Source organism: Crocuta crocuta, unplaced genomic scaffold (genome assembly GCF_008692635.1).
Source record: "Crocuta crocuta isolate KB4526 unplaced genomic scaffold, BGI_CrCroc_1.0 scaffold209, whole genome shotgun sequence".
Taxonomy (NCBI): domain Eukaryota; kingdom Metazoa; phylum Chordata; class Mammalia; order Carnivora; family Hyaenidae; genus Crocuta; species Crocuta crocuta.
This window is the reverse complement of record NW_027551566.1, coordinates 3274438-3291511: the sequence shown is the minus strand read 5'-3', so window position 1 is coordinate 3291511 and position 17074 is coordinate 3274438. Positions and strand designations below refer to the sequence as shown.

At 43.2% G+C, this 17074-nt stretch overlaps 1 protein-coding gene across 1 annotated transcript in view; it reads left to right on the top strand.

Moving 5' to 3' along the window:
* Positions 1-1344: 1344 nt before the first annotated feature.
* Positions 1345-17074, top strand: part of SLC24A3 (solute carrier family 24 member 3) — a 491381-nt gene continuing 475651 nt past the window's right edge. The window contains exon 1 of the mRNA XM_077750215.1: positions 1345-1477. Within this exon, the coding sequence (XP_077606341.1) occupies positions 1345-1477 (133 nt within the window). The remainder of the gene's footprint in view (positions 1478-17074) is intronic.

Sequence of the window (17074 nt, the reverse complement as noted above, 5' to 3'; positions counted from 1 at the left end):
CAGCCTGGATAAACGTACATAGCTTTAAATCCTTCTCAGTACCTTGGAACCAAAGCATAAGGACAACCACACTGGCATCACAGGGAAGGTGCTCTGTGTGTCTGGGAATATGCCAAGCTGACAACACGACTAAATACATGATACGACCAAGAAGCAGAAAAGTATTCCAGTCTCCTTGAGTGAAATGGTCCCTCTGTAGCAGGAAGCCAGCCACCTTTGAAGGCTTGCTTTGTTATTTGCTGTGACCCTGCTGTCTCCAAACGATGTCTGGGACTATCTTAGAGACTGTGGGCTAGGTGATCACCCACAGATCCCCAAGGTTGGTGACACACTTGGACTCTGTGGGTGCTCCCAGACCGAAGAGTGGAGAAACTTCCTTCCTTCTCACCTGCCTAGATGTCTGCCGCTACATTCCTTAACATGACCGGATTCCATGGAGACAGTCACCCAGACAGACCCCTTGGTTTCCAGGTGATTCTTTTTAGTTTTCAGCCCCATCGCAAAGCCTGTATCTCCGGTCTATTTATCTGCCATCCGGCCTGCAGTTCTAGGGAGGTACCTGGAAACCCTAGCAGGAAGGGTGCATGGTTCTGAGACCACTAGGTGTTCTCTCTAAATAGGCACATTTTGCAGGGCTGTGGGCTGGTCAGACTCCAGGACAGATAGCATCTTAAGTAGGTGAGGGTGGGAGCCGAACTGGGGGCAGAGAAATGGGGGAACAAGGGATGTGACCTTAGGGGATAGGGGCAGACTGATGCTCCCTGCGGAAGGCCAGGGGCTTCCTCCCGAGGTTGGCTAGGGATCCTCAGGCCGCCTCACTCAGGGACAGTGCCAGCTGCCCCCCTTCCTTCAGCCACAGGATTGGGTTGGGTCCAGCGCGATCGGGGAGTGAAGTGTGAGCCGAGCCAGCTGGGGGAGCCGGGACACCCCCGTGAGCCAAGAGCCTCCAGTGAGTCCGGTTCCAGGTCCAGAGGCTGGCGCGCAGGGGATCCCCACAAGGGGGCGGAGGGAAACCCAGGAGGCCCGCGGGAGGAGGCGCGGCTAGCGGCTGGGCGCGCGCAGCAGAGCGCACTCGCGGCGTCTCCGCTCGGGGTCGACAGTGGGGAGGGGGCTGAAGAGACNTTTCTGGCCATTCCTTCTGCCCGGAGACCCGCCTCCCCGCGGCGTGCTCCCCCAGAGGGGGCCTTCTGCGCCGCCCCCTTCCCCCCGGCACCGCACGGTTGAAGGATCGCGCGCGGGGCTCCCTCCCCAGCTCAATCTCCTCCCCACGCGCCCCCTCGCCGCCGCGCCGGCCAGCGCGGGCTGNGCCGCCGCCCGCCGGGGCCGCTGCCTTGCCGCCCGAGGATGCCGTCGCCCGACGACGAGGACCGCGAGCGTCGCCGGAGCCGCCGGAGGGACCTTCTGCTGAGCCAGCTCTGCTTCCTGGCCTTGGTGGCGCTGCTGCTCTGGTCGCTGTCGAGCATGCAAGAGCATAATGGTGAGTGTTCGCGGCTCGCCCCGAGTGGGCGCTGCGGCTCTGGCAGCTCGTGGCTCCCGGGNGCCCCCTCGGAGGGTTCGGGAGGAGGGGGCTCTGGAGGGAGGACTGCGCACTGGAGTAGCGGCCGGCACGCGGGGGCGCCTGGCTGGCCCTGGGAACCTTTACCTGTGCCTCTTGGATCTCTGTCCTTCTTCCCCATAGGCAGGAGGGACTGGCTGGGGACTGGAGGCGGTGGGGACTGTTACCCTAAAAAAGTCTCCCAGGGCCAGCAATAAAGTTGTCCTGGTACAATTCGGTACCTGTGCAGGTAACCACCTGTACACCTTTGGCTTGTTGAGGGCACGAAGGGGGCTGGTTGACTGGTGAAACACATAATTCCCCCATGTTCCCCATACAGAACAGGCTGTTTGGACCAGGTAGAAAGCTCTGTACCCGCCTTTCCAGAACAGGTGCCGGGAACTCCGGGGAGGAAAAAGTGTTGGCTCCCTGGCTAGGGTTTAAGAACGGACTTGTTTTCTTTCACTCACTGCTCCTTGGAAGACTCATCCCTTTTGTCCACTTGCAGCTCTGGAAGAAATGATTCAGATCGTACTGCCCATCACTCTGCATATGCTCTCATGGTGCCCTGCAGTGGGTCTGCCCTTTCCCCACAACTTTTGTCTTATTTGTCCTTGGCCTTTCTTGAGCTGAAATAGACCAGACCTTGTGGAGAAATGTGCTCAGAACAGTTGTCCACTGAAAACAGTTTGGACCCTGGGGGGCAGCTGTCTAAATAATGGAGGGAAAGACTTGGAAGAATAAGAATGTTGTAAAAACGGTTTTATATCCCAGCAGTTCAAGTGACACGGCTCGTGGGAAAACAGCCGTAAAAATGGTTGTGAGAAAAAGCCGTTAGAAGTATGTACCTCGGTGTTAAGAAAGATGTAGCTCTAACACAAGGCGTTGTGAAGTGCAGGATAAAAGCATTTTGATAGTGACGATGAAGGGTGGCATCGGTTAAAAAAGGGATCTCCCCCAAATTGGCTGGTTTTGTGCTTCATGGGGAAAGCAGATGGTCCGTCTTGGTTCAGACTCTTGACAGACTTCATCATATATGGTAATATGAGGGAGTTCATCCTGGTCTTCGGTGGAGCCGTCGGGACTCCAGAACTCTCTTCTTTTCTCCCGAATCCCAGATTATCTGGCGATGGGGACTGACATTCTGAAGAGGAGTGTGCTGGAGAGGGAAACTGGACTTCTCTTCAAGGGCAGTGTCAGATCTGCCAAAAACAGTGACTGACTGATTCTCACGAAGAGGGTTTTGGTTACCCCCCTTTTAATCTTTCTGATTTTTGTGAGTGCACAGCCAGTCTGTACTTGATGCCACATTTGGAAAAAGCCATTCTAAGTCAATTACATGCCAGCCATGTTTCCTGCATCCTGAGGCTCTGGGAGTCCTGGAGTAGTCACCACTCCTAGGATGTAAAAGACATTTTTCCTAGATGGCCAATGTGGCCCATACAAATCAGTCAGTGGCTTGGGACTGCCTGGGGCCCTGGGAAAGTTGGGATGTTCAGGGAGAAGGTGGCGGGGAGACATTCTGTAAACTAGAAACCTGGTGGCTAGAATGTCATTTTTTTAAATTTTTTTTTTTATTTATTTCTAGGAGAGAGAGAGACACCGTGAGCAGGGGAGGGTCAGAGAGAGAGGGAGTCACAGACTGAAACAGGCTCCAGGCTCTGAGCTGGCTGTCAGCACAGAGCCCAACGCGGGGCTCGAACCCACGAACCGCGAGATCATGACCTGAGCGAAAGTCGGACGCTTAACCGACTAAGCCACCCGGGCGCCCCTAGAATGTCATTTTGAAATGGTTTCCTTAGCAGTGACATTTCTTTCCAGGTGTCACCAACTCCTACTTCGTTCGTACAGCCCTTTACCTGGTCCCTTCCCTTGATCTCTCTCCTCCCATATTCCTCTCTCTCTCTCTCTCTCTCTCTCTCTCACTCCCCCCTTTCATAAATGTAGGCCTTCAGAAGACCCCTACCCCAGAACTGGAGAGAACTGTGAAAATCCAGCAGTGTGAAGGGGGATGCCATCCAGGCCCCCAATGGCATACCAGTTGTAATTCTGTCTCGAATCACCTTTTCTTCAAGGAGATACTCATGATTTCATTACATGATGCCTTGCTGATTCACAGCCAAGCCCAGGTTTTTTTGAGATCATATTCAAAATATTAATTAATATGTGTGAATCTGCAAGTGGTTATTTAGCTTGGTAGGGTTGTCCTTCAGCATACTTAAGCTTTTGAATAGTGACATTTTACCCTGGAAATTTGCATGCTAACTCTACTCAAGCGTCCTCTCAGTATGGATAAAAAGTTTGGAATTTGGCCTTGTTTTAAAGACCCTGTGTCTGCGAGAGGCTGAGCGATTCACCTAAGGTCGCATAGCAATCGACGAGTAGAGGGAGGACCCAACCCGAGGTGGCCTGGCTCTTTGATCCCACCTCTGTTCCCTGGTATTCATGCTACCATCTGGGTGTAGTTTTATAATATTTATATAACCACATGGGGGTTACTTTCCTAATGACCAAAGGGGATGTATTTTTTAATACACCTTGAAAACCAGTGATTAAAATGTAACTTCTCAGAAGCCTGTTTTCTTAACACATATCAATTTTTCTCCCTCCCTTTCCTTTTCTTTCCTTTCCTTTTCTTTCCTTTCCTTTCCTTTCCTTTCCTTTTCTTTTCTTTTCTTTTCTTTTCTTTTCTTTTCTTTTCTTTTCTTTTCTTTTCCTTTCTTTTCTTTCTTTCATACAAAGGACTGTTCTTTTACCAAACCAAAATAGAGATGTGTGGCAGTTGTGTTATAGAATGTTGTATAACATTTCTGACGGCGTGGCACCTGAGCTCCCTTTCTTGATGTCTAACCAAACTCCAGTATTGACTCCTTTCAGCTGAGATAGGACACAAGCATTATTAAATACAGGTCGAGGAGGGGTTGCTGCTGGAATCAAGAAAGATGTGAATCGTCACAAAGACCAAAGCAGGAGTAGGAATTGGTGGGTGAGGTCTTAAGTGCCTCGCACTGTGCTCAGTACACTTTATGCGCATTGCCTCATTTAATAGCTGCACACCCTCTTCACAGACGCTTGAGCTTCCAGTGGTAGAGGAAGACGTCCTTGGTGCTCTGTTTAGTTGTGGCTGATAAAGATCGCATTTTAAAAATGTTTTCAAGGTCAGTTGTAGTAAGGTGTCAGGTTGGTTAAACGAGGGTTTTCTTTTCTTTTTTTTGTTTCTGCAGCGAGAATGGATTACTTTTGTATGTTCTGAGTGGTCTGAAAATGTTTAGTTTTTCTTTGAAGTGAGGAACCCAGTCAGCTTTTTCCAGAAGTGGTGTGAATAGAACCTAGAGTTCCATCTCGGGAGTGATGATCGACATCCCTTCTAGAAAGTTCCTAGGTAGGTGAATAGCAAATAAGAAAAACATATATGTAATATGTATAGCTCAAAGTTTATGTATATATTCTGGCCCAGTTACTGTTTCTAATAACAAATCTCCTCGAAACGGAGTGGTGTAGAACTACCGTTTTCATAGATACTTTGGGTCAGGAATTTGGACGGGGTGTAGTAGGATGGCTTATGTCTTACGTGTCTGGGACCTCAGCTGGAAAGATCGAAAGCCTGGGTGACTTGACAGCTGGGTCTGCAGTCATCTGGAGGCAACATCACTCCCATGTCTGGGGTTGATTCCAGCTGTTGGCTGGACTCTCAGCTGGACATTTACCCAGAACACCTATGTGTGGCCTCTCCGTATGGCTTCTCCACGTGCCTTAGTGGGAACTTCCTCAGAACACAGCAGCTGGGTTCCAAGAGCATGCAGTGGAAGTACACAGCAGTTTTGTGTCTTAGCCTCAACAGTCACGTGGTATGACTTCCACTGTTTTCTTTTGGCCATGGCATTGACAGATGTCAACTTAAGTTCAGAAGGGGGACATAGATGCTACCACTTACCCAGTGGACAAGTGTCAGGGTATATCGTAAAGAGAGCAGGTGGGTGTGTGTGTTGTGGCTGTCTTTGGAAAATCAGGGATCCAAAGGATAATAACTTAGAGAACAGAGACATTTCCCAAGGTGGTAAATGGTGAGTAATAAATACATATTTGAAATATTTTCCAGTTGTGAAGATGTGGCAGCCCATCTTAAGTCGGGTTTGGGATCCACAGGTGGTATCAGAAAGGAGGGCTGTGTGGGTACTTGAACTGCACATTTCACTTGCAGATCGGAGAGCCCATCTTTAGGTTTGTGGCTTCCTCTTCCTCCGAGGACAGTGGCCACGACCTCTAGATCTCTCGTGTGGTTTACGGGGATGCCTTCCTGGATTTTTCCTGCCTGGATATCCTCCCTCCCTGCCCTCCTTTCCATGCTTCACTACACTAGCCTTTCTAATGCTCCTCAAAAGGGTGACATTTCTTCTGGTGCCAGACCTGTCACACATGCCAGTTCCACATTTACCAATCAGAGCTCATTCATCTCTCACTTCCGGTTGCAGGATCTTCCCAACCAGACCAGGTCCCTCAATTTTGCTCCCTGAACACCCTCTATTTTCCCTTCATAGCATTTATCACAGTTGGAAATTATGTATTTATTTGGCTGTGATTTGAGTAACGTGTCCTCTTCACCAGATTCTAACAAGCCCCTGGAGGTCAGGGACCCTCTGACCTTTGATCGCCTTTGTCATCTGCATCACCTGCCCATAGTAGATGCTCAAAAGGCACTTGTTAAGTGAAGAAGCTCTTTTGATTTCTGAACTACAGTACCTGTGATACAAACTAGCGACTGTGTGTCAGGAACCCAGTTACTGGCATGCATTTTAATCTCACGATTTAGAACTCTGCCCCCACCCCCACCCATCAAATTCAGTGTTGTTACCCATTGTTCACTGACTAACACAGAGCAGCAGAAGGTGAGTGCCTTGCCTTGTGTCACTTCATTAAGTGGCAGGATTTGAACCCAAGACCACTTGCATACGAGCTGCATGCCCCTGCATTCCCTAGCCCCAGCTTAGGAGGACATGAATAGAAAATGGGAATCACGCTGCCTTTTTCAGTCGACTGGGGAGAGTAAAGGAGTAACAGAAGGTTGCTTTCATAGAAGCAGTATTTTAGAAACACATTGCTTTTCAACCTTTTCTATTTTCTGCCTAAACATATATAGATGTGTCTCTCCTGGCTTTTCTTAGCTGCTCATCAACCCAGATTTTTCTCAAAGATTTCCTTTACTTGCAAGCCTTGATTCCTTGTGGGAAGATTTTTTTTAAATACCCTGGAGGGTTGGCAAAGCCAAAAGAGTTGCAAAACCAGCCATTTGCTGAGAATTCCAGGGCTTGGTGGAAGTTGGCTGATAGGACAGAATTTTGGCAACTCTCTTTTTCCTCAAGGAGATTGCTTTTCCTTGAGCTATATATATTTTGGGGGCAATAATAGTATACTGACTTTTGTATTGGGGAGACTGAGGTACAGAGAGTTCAGAAGATGCCCTTGAAGTCACATAGCAAATGGGTGGTACTGCCAGGAAGGTAATTCAAGTTTTTCTGCTCTTTTCCTGCCTTCAGTTTCTGCAGGGCTTGTTTGGCAATGACTTTTGTTTGTCTTTGCAACAGTTTGAAACATGGTGTTATCCTGTAGGGTTGGAGAATTTGAGTATTAAGGATACAACAGAAGAAGGTTTTCTCAGAGTGAAATGTAGTGGTCACCATCCAGGCAGTTTTAATCATGGATGACATCTTCCAGACTCTCTGCTGTGGCTACAGTGTACCCGCCCCATCCTCATTCTCATCCCTGAGGGTGGTGATGCTCCTCATTGTTGGGAATCTTGGGGGGCTTCACCAGATCTCCAACCCCCACCTTTGTAAGCGGTCCCTTCTGAAACAGTCTTCAGTGGTACCCCTTGAATGAGTTCCTGCCTGGACCCCACTGGTAGAAGACCGAAAGACCTCCATTCATTCATCCAGTTAATATGTGGCATGCTTTTTGCTAGGTTTTGGGGTGACAGCAGTGTCTGTGATGGATACCCAGAATATTGTCCTCATGGTGGCTTAGACTTTAGTGGGAAGAGAGCCATTAAACAACTAGTTTTCACGAATTATGGGAGCAGTGAATGAGAAATATAGCAGGGTGTAGAGGAGGTGTTGGGAGTAAGGAGAAGCTGGAACCTGGAAAATAAAAGGAATTAGGCTGGTAATAGACGGGGAACAAAAAAACAAATGTATAAAAAAATGGTCAAAAGATACTGGTAGGCAATTCACAAAGCAGTTGCCAATGACCAGTAGATACCAGTAAGAATCCTCAGCCTTAATAATAATCAGGGTAATCTCATTTAAAAATGACAAAATACCGTTTAAAATATCAGATTGGCAAAAATGAAAATGTCAAGTGTTAACACAGGTGTGGGAGAGACAGCTTCTCTCATTTACTTCAGGTGAGGGTATAAATTGGTTCCCTAAACACTGTTGGAAACTGTGAAGTGATAAGGTTTTAGGCACAGGCTCCAAATGAAACCTTGGCTAATAAAAAATTTAATGTTAAAATTTTTTTACACTTTTATTTATTATTGAGAGACAGAGCATGAGCAGGGGAGGGGCAGAGAGAGGGGGAGACACAGAATCTGGAGCAGGCTCCAGACTGAGCTGTTAGCACAGAGTCCAGCGCAGGGCTCAAACTCATAAATCATGAGATCATGACCTGAGCCGAAGTCGGATGCTTAACCAACTGAGCCACCCAGCGTCCCCCTGCCCCAAAATTTTAATGTTTATTTATCTGTGATAGAGAGACAGAGCACAGGTGGGGGAGGAACAGAGAGAGAGGGAGACACAAAATCTGAAGTGGGCTCCAGGCTCTGAGCTGTCAGCACAGAGCCCTACACGGGGCTCCAGCCCACAAACTGTGAGATCATGACCTGAGCCAAAGTCAGATGCTTAATCGATTGAGCCACCCAGGTGCCCCAACCTTGCTAATGTTTAGTGAGATGTGTACACAGGGGAATGGTGGATTTGAATGGCAGTGCATAGACATTTGACGCTTGGATAGAAACTCAACTTTACCAGAGGCTCCTGGGTGGCTCAGTTGGTTAAGCATGCAATTCTTGATTTCGGCTCAGGTCATGATCTCATGGTTTGTGAGTTTGAGTCCCGTGTTGAGCTCTGCACAGAACCTGCTTGGGATTCTCTCTTCTCTCTCTTTCCCTCCCTTGCTCACATGCTCTCTATGTCTCCAAAAATAAACAAACATAAAAAAGAAAGAAAACTCAACTTTCCTGGACACATTTGTGACCATGGAGAATGTTGGTCATGACTCTTTGAACTCTAGACTTCAGACATTGGAGGGAACAGGAGAATAGGCCTTTGCCATTTCTGGAGGTGTTCAAACCAATATAAGTTGCTTATCTAAATATAAGTTGCTTATCTAAATCATGAAATCTAGCCATTATTCCTTGCTTGTCAATCACTTCTCATTTCTAGGAGGGTGAGAACAACTAAAGTCTGCCCCTCTGTTGACCTAGTTCAGAGGAATTTCACATTTGCAGCTTTGTTTTTCACTTCATGACTCTCTGCTTCTGCAGTGTTTGACCTCAGCAAAAGCATTTTCACTTTAGTGACAAACGGTGCGCTATGAACCAGGAACAGGAAGTAACAAGCACATTTCTTGAGTAGGATTTTGTTTCAAGAACGAAGTGGGTGATGGGAGGCATGAGTGACCAGGAGAAAGGGGGTGCCACAAGTTAACATTGCTGAGTCAATAGCACCATCTTTAAGAAGGAACACTTTTGGACATTTTGATTTTGATTACTGGTAGGACATCTAGGTGGAAGATAGCTGATTGTTAAGAGTCAAGATCATAAGCAGTTGCTACAGATAGATACCTAGGGAATAGTATGCATGAGGGTGAAAATTGTATCTTTGCTTGGCTCCTGGGTTTCCTTCTTCTCTGCACATTGTAATCTCCTGGGAACTTTAAACTTTACTTATGTCTGGGTCCAACACTCCCCAGAGATTCTGACATAATGTTCCTGGGTGTAGCCTGGTTATTGGTTTTTGTTTTTTTTTAAGGGAAGCAGATAGCTCCAGTGTGTAGCCAAGACTGGGCACCACTGGGCTAGATCAGTGGTCAGTAGTTACCTTATCAGTGCCGCATCAGTGCTCTTTGTACCTGAGCTGTGAAGCATGCTGGGCTTAATTTTTCTGTTCTAAATGTGAGTGAGTATTTGTCTGCTTAGTTTTCTCAACATTCACCACTAAATGAACCCCAAACTTTCTTCTGGTTACCCTCTCCTTCTCTGCCTATGTACACTGCCATTAGATATTCTATCCAGTTCTCTTTTTGAAGAAATCCTTCTCAGATTCTTCCAGCTTCTTCTAGTCTGGAGAGGTTGCTTGTTAAATCTGCTGCCCAGTTGTCATCTTGAGATCTGCCTTCAGCTTCATCCTACCTGTGGGTTCCCCCCCCCGCCCCAGCTCTCCCTGTGTTGCAAGGAACCTGTGTGCATTTCCTGCCCTGCTTGATTTTATCCCTTCATCTATGGTGCAGTTTTCTGGGGCACATACCTCCAGGTGCCTCCTAAACGGGGTATGGAAATAACAAAACAAAGGTTGGAGACATTGTTTGAAAAAAGGTTTGAAACTACATAATTAGAGCCTCACACTTTGAAGATAGTTCAGTGGGAGGGTGAATTTACATTGGAACGCAGTTTCCTCAGTTTTGAAGGCATTGCTCCCACAACTTGCAGGGTTACTCTTGAGAAGTCTGATGCAGTTCTAGTTGTTTGGTGCATTACCTGTTCCCCGAAAAGCATGGGCACTCTTTGCTCTGCTCCTAATGTTCAGGCAAATCAGTTAAATGACTGGCATCATTCTGTTTTCATGTATTGTCCTGGGCACTCCCCTAGTTCTTTTCATCTGGAGGCTGATGTCCTTCAGATCTGGGAACTTGTGTGCATTCCTCCAACCCAAGCTCTCTCTCTGGATTGTGTCTTTTTGCGGTGGTTGACTTACAAGGTTGATATTCTGATTTTCTGATCTCTTCTTCCCCAGTTTCCCCTCATCCTCCCCTGCTCTAATTTCTATAGGCTACTGAACCACATCTTCTATTTCCACTGAGCATTTCATTTCTGCCGTCATATTTTTAGTTTCCAAGAGCTCTTTTTCTCCTCGCTCTGAAAGTTATTTTTAGCAGCATCCTGTTCTGCTTCATCAATACAGTATCATTGCTTATATCCCAAAGTGTATGAATAGTAAGTAGTCTTTGGAATTTCCTTTTCTCTATGTGGACTTGGTTTCTTCCAAGTTGCTGTTGTCTGTCTCTTGTTTTTCATATTATGTGGTCCTTGATGTGTGCTCCTATTTAAGAGAGGCCACTGAAATGATGATTGGAAACTAAGAGGAGGGTCTGTTGACTGTTTCTCTGTAAAGTGATCCAACTGGGCCATGTCACTGGGCAGCTCCATGTCTCCAGTTCTGGATCTTTATCAGGGGGCGGTTGGATTTCTCAGAGAGGGGTTGCCCCGTGTCCTGTCTGGAGGGAGATCCAGTGGGAATCCAGTGGAAGAGGAAGTGGGAGCTAGGTGTTGTTCAGCAGAAACATTCTCCTAGACTCAGTGAGTTGTGCCAGAACTGAACAATTTATTTTAATACATTGCAGGATGGTCCTGGCTTATTTCAGGCTCCCTTCCTCCTGCCTTCCTTCCCTCCCTTCCTGCCTTCCTCCTTTCTCTCTTTAGCTCTTGTATACATGAAACTGGTAAGGGTTGTTGCCCCTTGGTAGGGCTTATGCTCAGGGGTAGGGAGAAAGCATAGTCTTCACCATCTCCTTTCCTTTAATTGAAGTTTTTATTGAGATAGTTGTAGATTCATATGCAGTTGTAAGGAATAATGCAGGGAGATTCCTAGTACGTTTCCCCCAGTTTCCTTCAATGGTAACTTTTTGCACAACTCTAGTTTAAAACCATAACCAGAGAAGTGCCACTGATATAAGCCACCAACCTTATTCAGATCCCCAAGTTTCACTTGTGCCCATGTGCACGTGCATGTGCATGTGTATAAGTGTGTCTGTTTAAGTGTATGTAGTAGGTATGTGTAGTGTATATGTGTGCAGTATGTATGTGCATTCAGTATGTGTGTACACATGTAAGTGTGTAGTGTGCACACACATGTATGTAGTATGTGTGTTGTGTGTACATGCATGTGTGCAGTGTGTTTAGTATGTGTATGCCTGTAGTGTGTGCATGTATGTGCATGTAGTATTTGTACATGCCTATACGGTATTATGCACGTGTGTGTAGTGTTTGTTAGAGGTGTGTGGGTGTTTTATACAGTTTTCTTACCTGTGTTGGTTGCTGTAATCACCACAATCAGAATATTGCACAGATCCATCCACCATCATGAGGATAACTTGTGTTTGCCCTTTCTTAACCACACATAGCCTATGTACCTTTTTATTCAGAAGCAACAGTCAAGGTTAGTAACTTCTGTCACCTACTTCAAAAATAAAGCTAAAAAAATAAAGCTCCTAGAATTAAAGGAAATTCCATCACCAGTAGTGTTGCTCTACACCAAAAGCTGCTTGTGAGTTGGGGGTGGGGAGAGGAGTGTGAAGTCAGTCAACATTCATGAAATTGGGGCATAGAGACCTTTCTCTGTCTTCAGGTTCACTCCTAATCAGGGATGGCAGCCTGATCGAAGTGCCAGATAGAGGCTGCGTGTGGCTGGTGACCAATTTCTTTGGGGGATAATGTTTCCTGTCATTTGCACGGCATTGCTGAATGAATGCTCCATGAAGTTGTTTCAAATCGCTTGTTCATTCAGGCAGTTTGGCCAAGCTTTCTGCAATGAGATTTTCACCATTATTTGTTTCCTAGGTATTACGGATAGAGACCTTGGGGGCTATTGTCTCTTAACATCTGAGAATTACTATTGAGGCCTGGAGCCTGGTTTTCTGACTCTTTGCTTAGTAAATACATAAGGAAAAAGCAGAAAATAAAGGTTAGAAATGGATTTAATGCAGATGGACTCAGTGAAATTATTTCAAAATCTGAAATGTTTCTGAAGTGCTAGAATCTTGCTGGGAATTACTTTGCATGCAGTGTAATCATTAAATGGGGAAAATTAGGGAATTTTGGGGGGGCTACTTATTGTAGCAAATAAAAGATTTGTTTTTGTGGAAATACTGGCTCTTAGGACAGTCTTAGCTTGCTTCAGGAGAGAGTTAACATCGTTGGTTTACTTTCTACCTGTTGCGTCATCTCATATAACTATAGGAATGATTAGTTGTTTCAAAAATGAGTCACCATGAATTTTTTCCTGTTGGGGTTTTGAGTTTACAGGACTTCAACTTTTTTCATACCTGGTGGTACAATTCTAGTCTGTGATCTGAACACCACTTCCAAACAAAGCAAAGTTTCCTAGGACCTTAACAGTCTAGGCTTTGAAACTCTGATGATAATCATCTTAGTGGGACTTCATAATATGGTTATTTGAAATTGCAAGTGTTTGTTGGGGTAAGTGCAAAAAGAAAATCTGTTGCACCTACTTTTGATAAATCTGGACATGAGGACAGGTCAATTCCAGTATTTTCCAACATTGTGGTATATTTCTTCCCTTATATATTGTGAAATTGAACAAATAGTATATATAATAACTAGGATACTGCTTTTGAAATTAAAAAATTAATATACATTAAAATTGATTGACATGATGCAGAATGAAAATATCTGCCCCCCAAAACTTTCTCAAACTAACCCTTTGTAATTATACCCTTCCTCATCCCTAACCCTTGACCTCTATTATCATGGTTTTGTCTTTTTGAGAATGTCAAATAAATGGAATCCTACAGGATGAAATCTTTTGACACTGACTTTTTTCACTCAGCCGAATGCCTCTCAGACTCATCTACATTGTTGGCATGTGTATTTTCACTGCTGGGCAGTATTCCATTAAACCAGATGTACAACAGCTTGTTTATCCATTTACCTGTTGACATTTTGGTTGGTTTTATTTTTGGTGATTATGAATAGAGATGCTATAAATATTCAGATCCCAGGGTGGGTTTTTAATTAATTTTTATTTCTTTTTCTCACTTTAACATACTGGCTGAGATTTCCAGTACAATGTTGAGTTTGAGTCAGTATCTTTGCCTTATCCCTGATCTTAAGGGGAAAGCTTAAACATCATTAAGTATGATGTTTACTGTAGGGCTTTCATAGATGTCCTTTATCAAGTTGAGGAAGTTCCATCTAGTTACAGTTTGTTGAGAATTTTTATCAAAGATGGATATTGAAGTTTGTCAGGTGTTTTTCTGCATCAGTTGATAGGATCCTGTTTTTTTTTTCTTTAGAGTGTTAATGCAGTGGGTTACATGGATTGATTTTTCAAATACAAATTCAACCTTGTATACCCTAGAGAAGCCCCACTTGATCATGATGTGCTTTTTATTTCATTTTTCTGGATTTGAATTGGTCTGGTTTTATTGAAGATTTTCACATCTCTGATCACCAAGAGTGTTGGTCATAGTTTTTTTTTTTTTTCCCTTGTACTATCTTTGTCTGGTTTTGCTGGCCCCATGAAATGAATTAGGAACCATTATTCCCTTTTCCTCCATTTCCTGGAAGAGAGTGTGTAGAATTTGTAGATTCTGCTCTTTAATTTATCATGAACATTTCTCCATGGCGTCAAACTTAAAACACAATTTTCAATGTCTGCATAAGAACAGTAATTAAAAAAAATCACAATATTTTTCTTAGTATTTATAGCAAGTGATGTTTATTGAACACTTTGCATGCTTGAGGCACTGTTTAAGTGCATTTCCCTGTATTGACTCCTTTAATCTGCATGATATCCAATGGAGTGGGTACCATTATGGTCTCCACTTTATATGTGAAGAAAAATAAGACAAAGTGCGTAAATAACTTGCCCAAAGTTTCTATGTGGCTGAGTAGTATTTGAATTCAGGCTGTCTGATTCCAGACCCCATGGCCTTAACTATTACATTTTATCCTCTGGTTATATTGCAGTTTATTTTTTCAGGCCTCCATTTGGGATACTTAGGTATTTTCGATGTGCTCATTGTGATCAAGTCCTTGATAACTGATGGCAATTCCTTTAGACTGGTTTCCTAGAAGTGCTATGTCCGTGTTAAAGTGCATGCCTATTGTAAAGGTTAACATCCTGCTGTGTAATTTTCCAGGAATTTGAAGAAATTAAAAATTCCAATAGCAATGTTTGACAGCACTCTTGTGTTTTCTGCCAGAATGGAATATTATGATTATTTTACATATTTTAAATTCAGTTTTCAGAGAGATGGTATCTTATTGTTTTATTTTGTGTTTTCTTCGTACGAATGAAGCTAAATGTTTATTGGCTATTTTTATTTCTTGTGAGAAAAGTGTATTCATGTCTATTCTTTTTTTCTAATGGGATAACTATTTTTCTTAATGATTTGTAAAACTCTATATATTCCATAAATATATATTTTTTTATCTTGTGTCAGAAGTTTTGCTGGTTTTTTTCCTTTTTTTCTTTTTTTGGCTTACAGAAGATTTTCATTTTTATCTCGTTAAAACTATATCTCTTTTCTCTTGTAGTTTTTAATTGTTTTATGCTTTGATCCAGGATCTCAAGTGTGTACATAAAACCTTGGTTTGTGAGCATAATTTGTTCTAGAAACATACTTGTAATCCAGAGCACTTATATCAAAGCAAATTTCAAGAACCATTGGCTCAGTTGTGATCATGTGACGTTTGGCATCACGTACTACTTGTATTGCAAGACATTGCTCCTTTAGCAAGTTAAGATTTGTTAGAAATTTGGCTCTTCTTTTAGAACACTCTCAGAACAAGTTACTCCCAATCCAAGGTTTTAGTGTATTTAGTCCAATAATCCTTTATGTTTTTTCCTCCTATTATGGTTTAGTTAAAGTAAAATTAACTCTTTATTTCATTTGGAAGGTATCAGAGCTAAGATGAAGATTTCACTTAAGCACATGAACAGATTTAATAAATTGTTTATTGAATAATCTTTCTTTTACCCACACATTTGTGGTCTGACCTTTATTCTGTACTTTGTTCTCTTATGTGCCAGAAGCAGTTTTTGTGATGTCTATTTTGTTCTACTTACTCATTAATTAATTGTTGTAGTTCATTAGCATATTAATTAACTGATAGGGCAAGACTGCTCTCCTCTTGTCTTGGGGGAAAAAATCATTTGCTAGTATCACTTGTTTATCCTTCCGGGTGAACTTTAGAGTCTCTGTTGAATTTTGCTCAAATGCCTCTGGGTTTTGACAAATCTATAAATAATTTATGGAAAAATGGTATTTTACAGCATTGATTCTTTTCATTCAGAATGTGCTGCATTTGATCAAGGCTTTAAAACAAATCCACCCAGATTCATAATTATTTCCCCATCTCTTTCTTACATTTCTTTGTGAAAGCTATTCTGTTATTATTTATTATGGCTGTTATTTCATTCTTTATATATTCTCTTAAAATATTTACTCTTCATAATTAATTCTGTTATGTTTTATTCTTTTCCTTTGTTTTAAAATTTTTTAATGTTTATTCATTTTTGAGAAAGAGACTGAGTACAAGTGGGGGAGGGGCAGAGATAGAGGACGACACAGAATCTGAAGCAGGCTTCAGGCTCTGAGTTGTCAGCACAGAGCCTGACATGGGGCTCGAACTCACGAATCGTGAGACCCTGACTTGAGCTGAAGTCAGGTGCTAACTGACTGAGCCATCCCTTTTATGTTTCATTCTTAAGTTTTAAACAATGTAAGTAATAATAAACAAATTTTTTTATACAAACTAATGTTAATTTCCAATAATTTTCTATTAAAGGGAATTTTAATTTTATTAATTTTATTTTTATGATAAAGCCATCAACAAAGATTTATTTATTTTTTCTTTTTGTTAATTTTTAATTTTAATTCCAGTTAACTAACATACAATGTATTAGTTTTAGGTATGTAATATAGTGATTCCACACTTCCATACATCACCTGGTACTCATCACAACAGGTACACTTAGAGGGAATTTTTTTAAAGTTTGTTTATTTATAATCTTTATAGCCATCATGGGATTTGAACTCAAGACCCTAAGATCAAGAGTCATATGCTCCACCAATTGAGCCAGCTAGGAGCCCCTAGAGGGAATTTAATTAATTAATTAATTAATTAATTTATACACTAGCAATTTTTTAATGTTTATTTATTTTGAGAGAGAGCAGGCACATGAGTAGGGGAGGGGCGGGGGGGGTGGAGAGAGTCCCAAGCAGGCTCTGTGGTGTCCACATAGAGAGGGATGGTGGGATGGCCTCTCTTGGAATGGTGACATCATGACCTGAGCTGAAATTAAGCACCAGATGCTTAAATGACCAAGCCACCTCAGCAGCCCCAGAGGGAATTTTTAGATTCATGCTGTAGTTGGGTAGTTTTTACTGTTGGCTCTTGGTTATGTTAGTTGATTTTCATTATGCTATGGAAGTTTCCTCATCTTTCTCATTTTCAAATAATTGTCTTTTTCTTAAATCAGCCATGGATGTTAAATGTGGTAGATGCCTTATCAACATTAA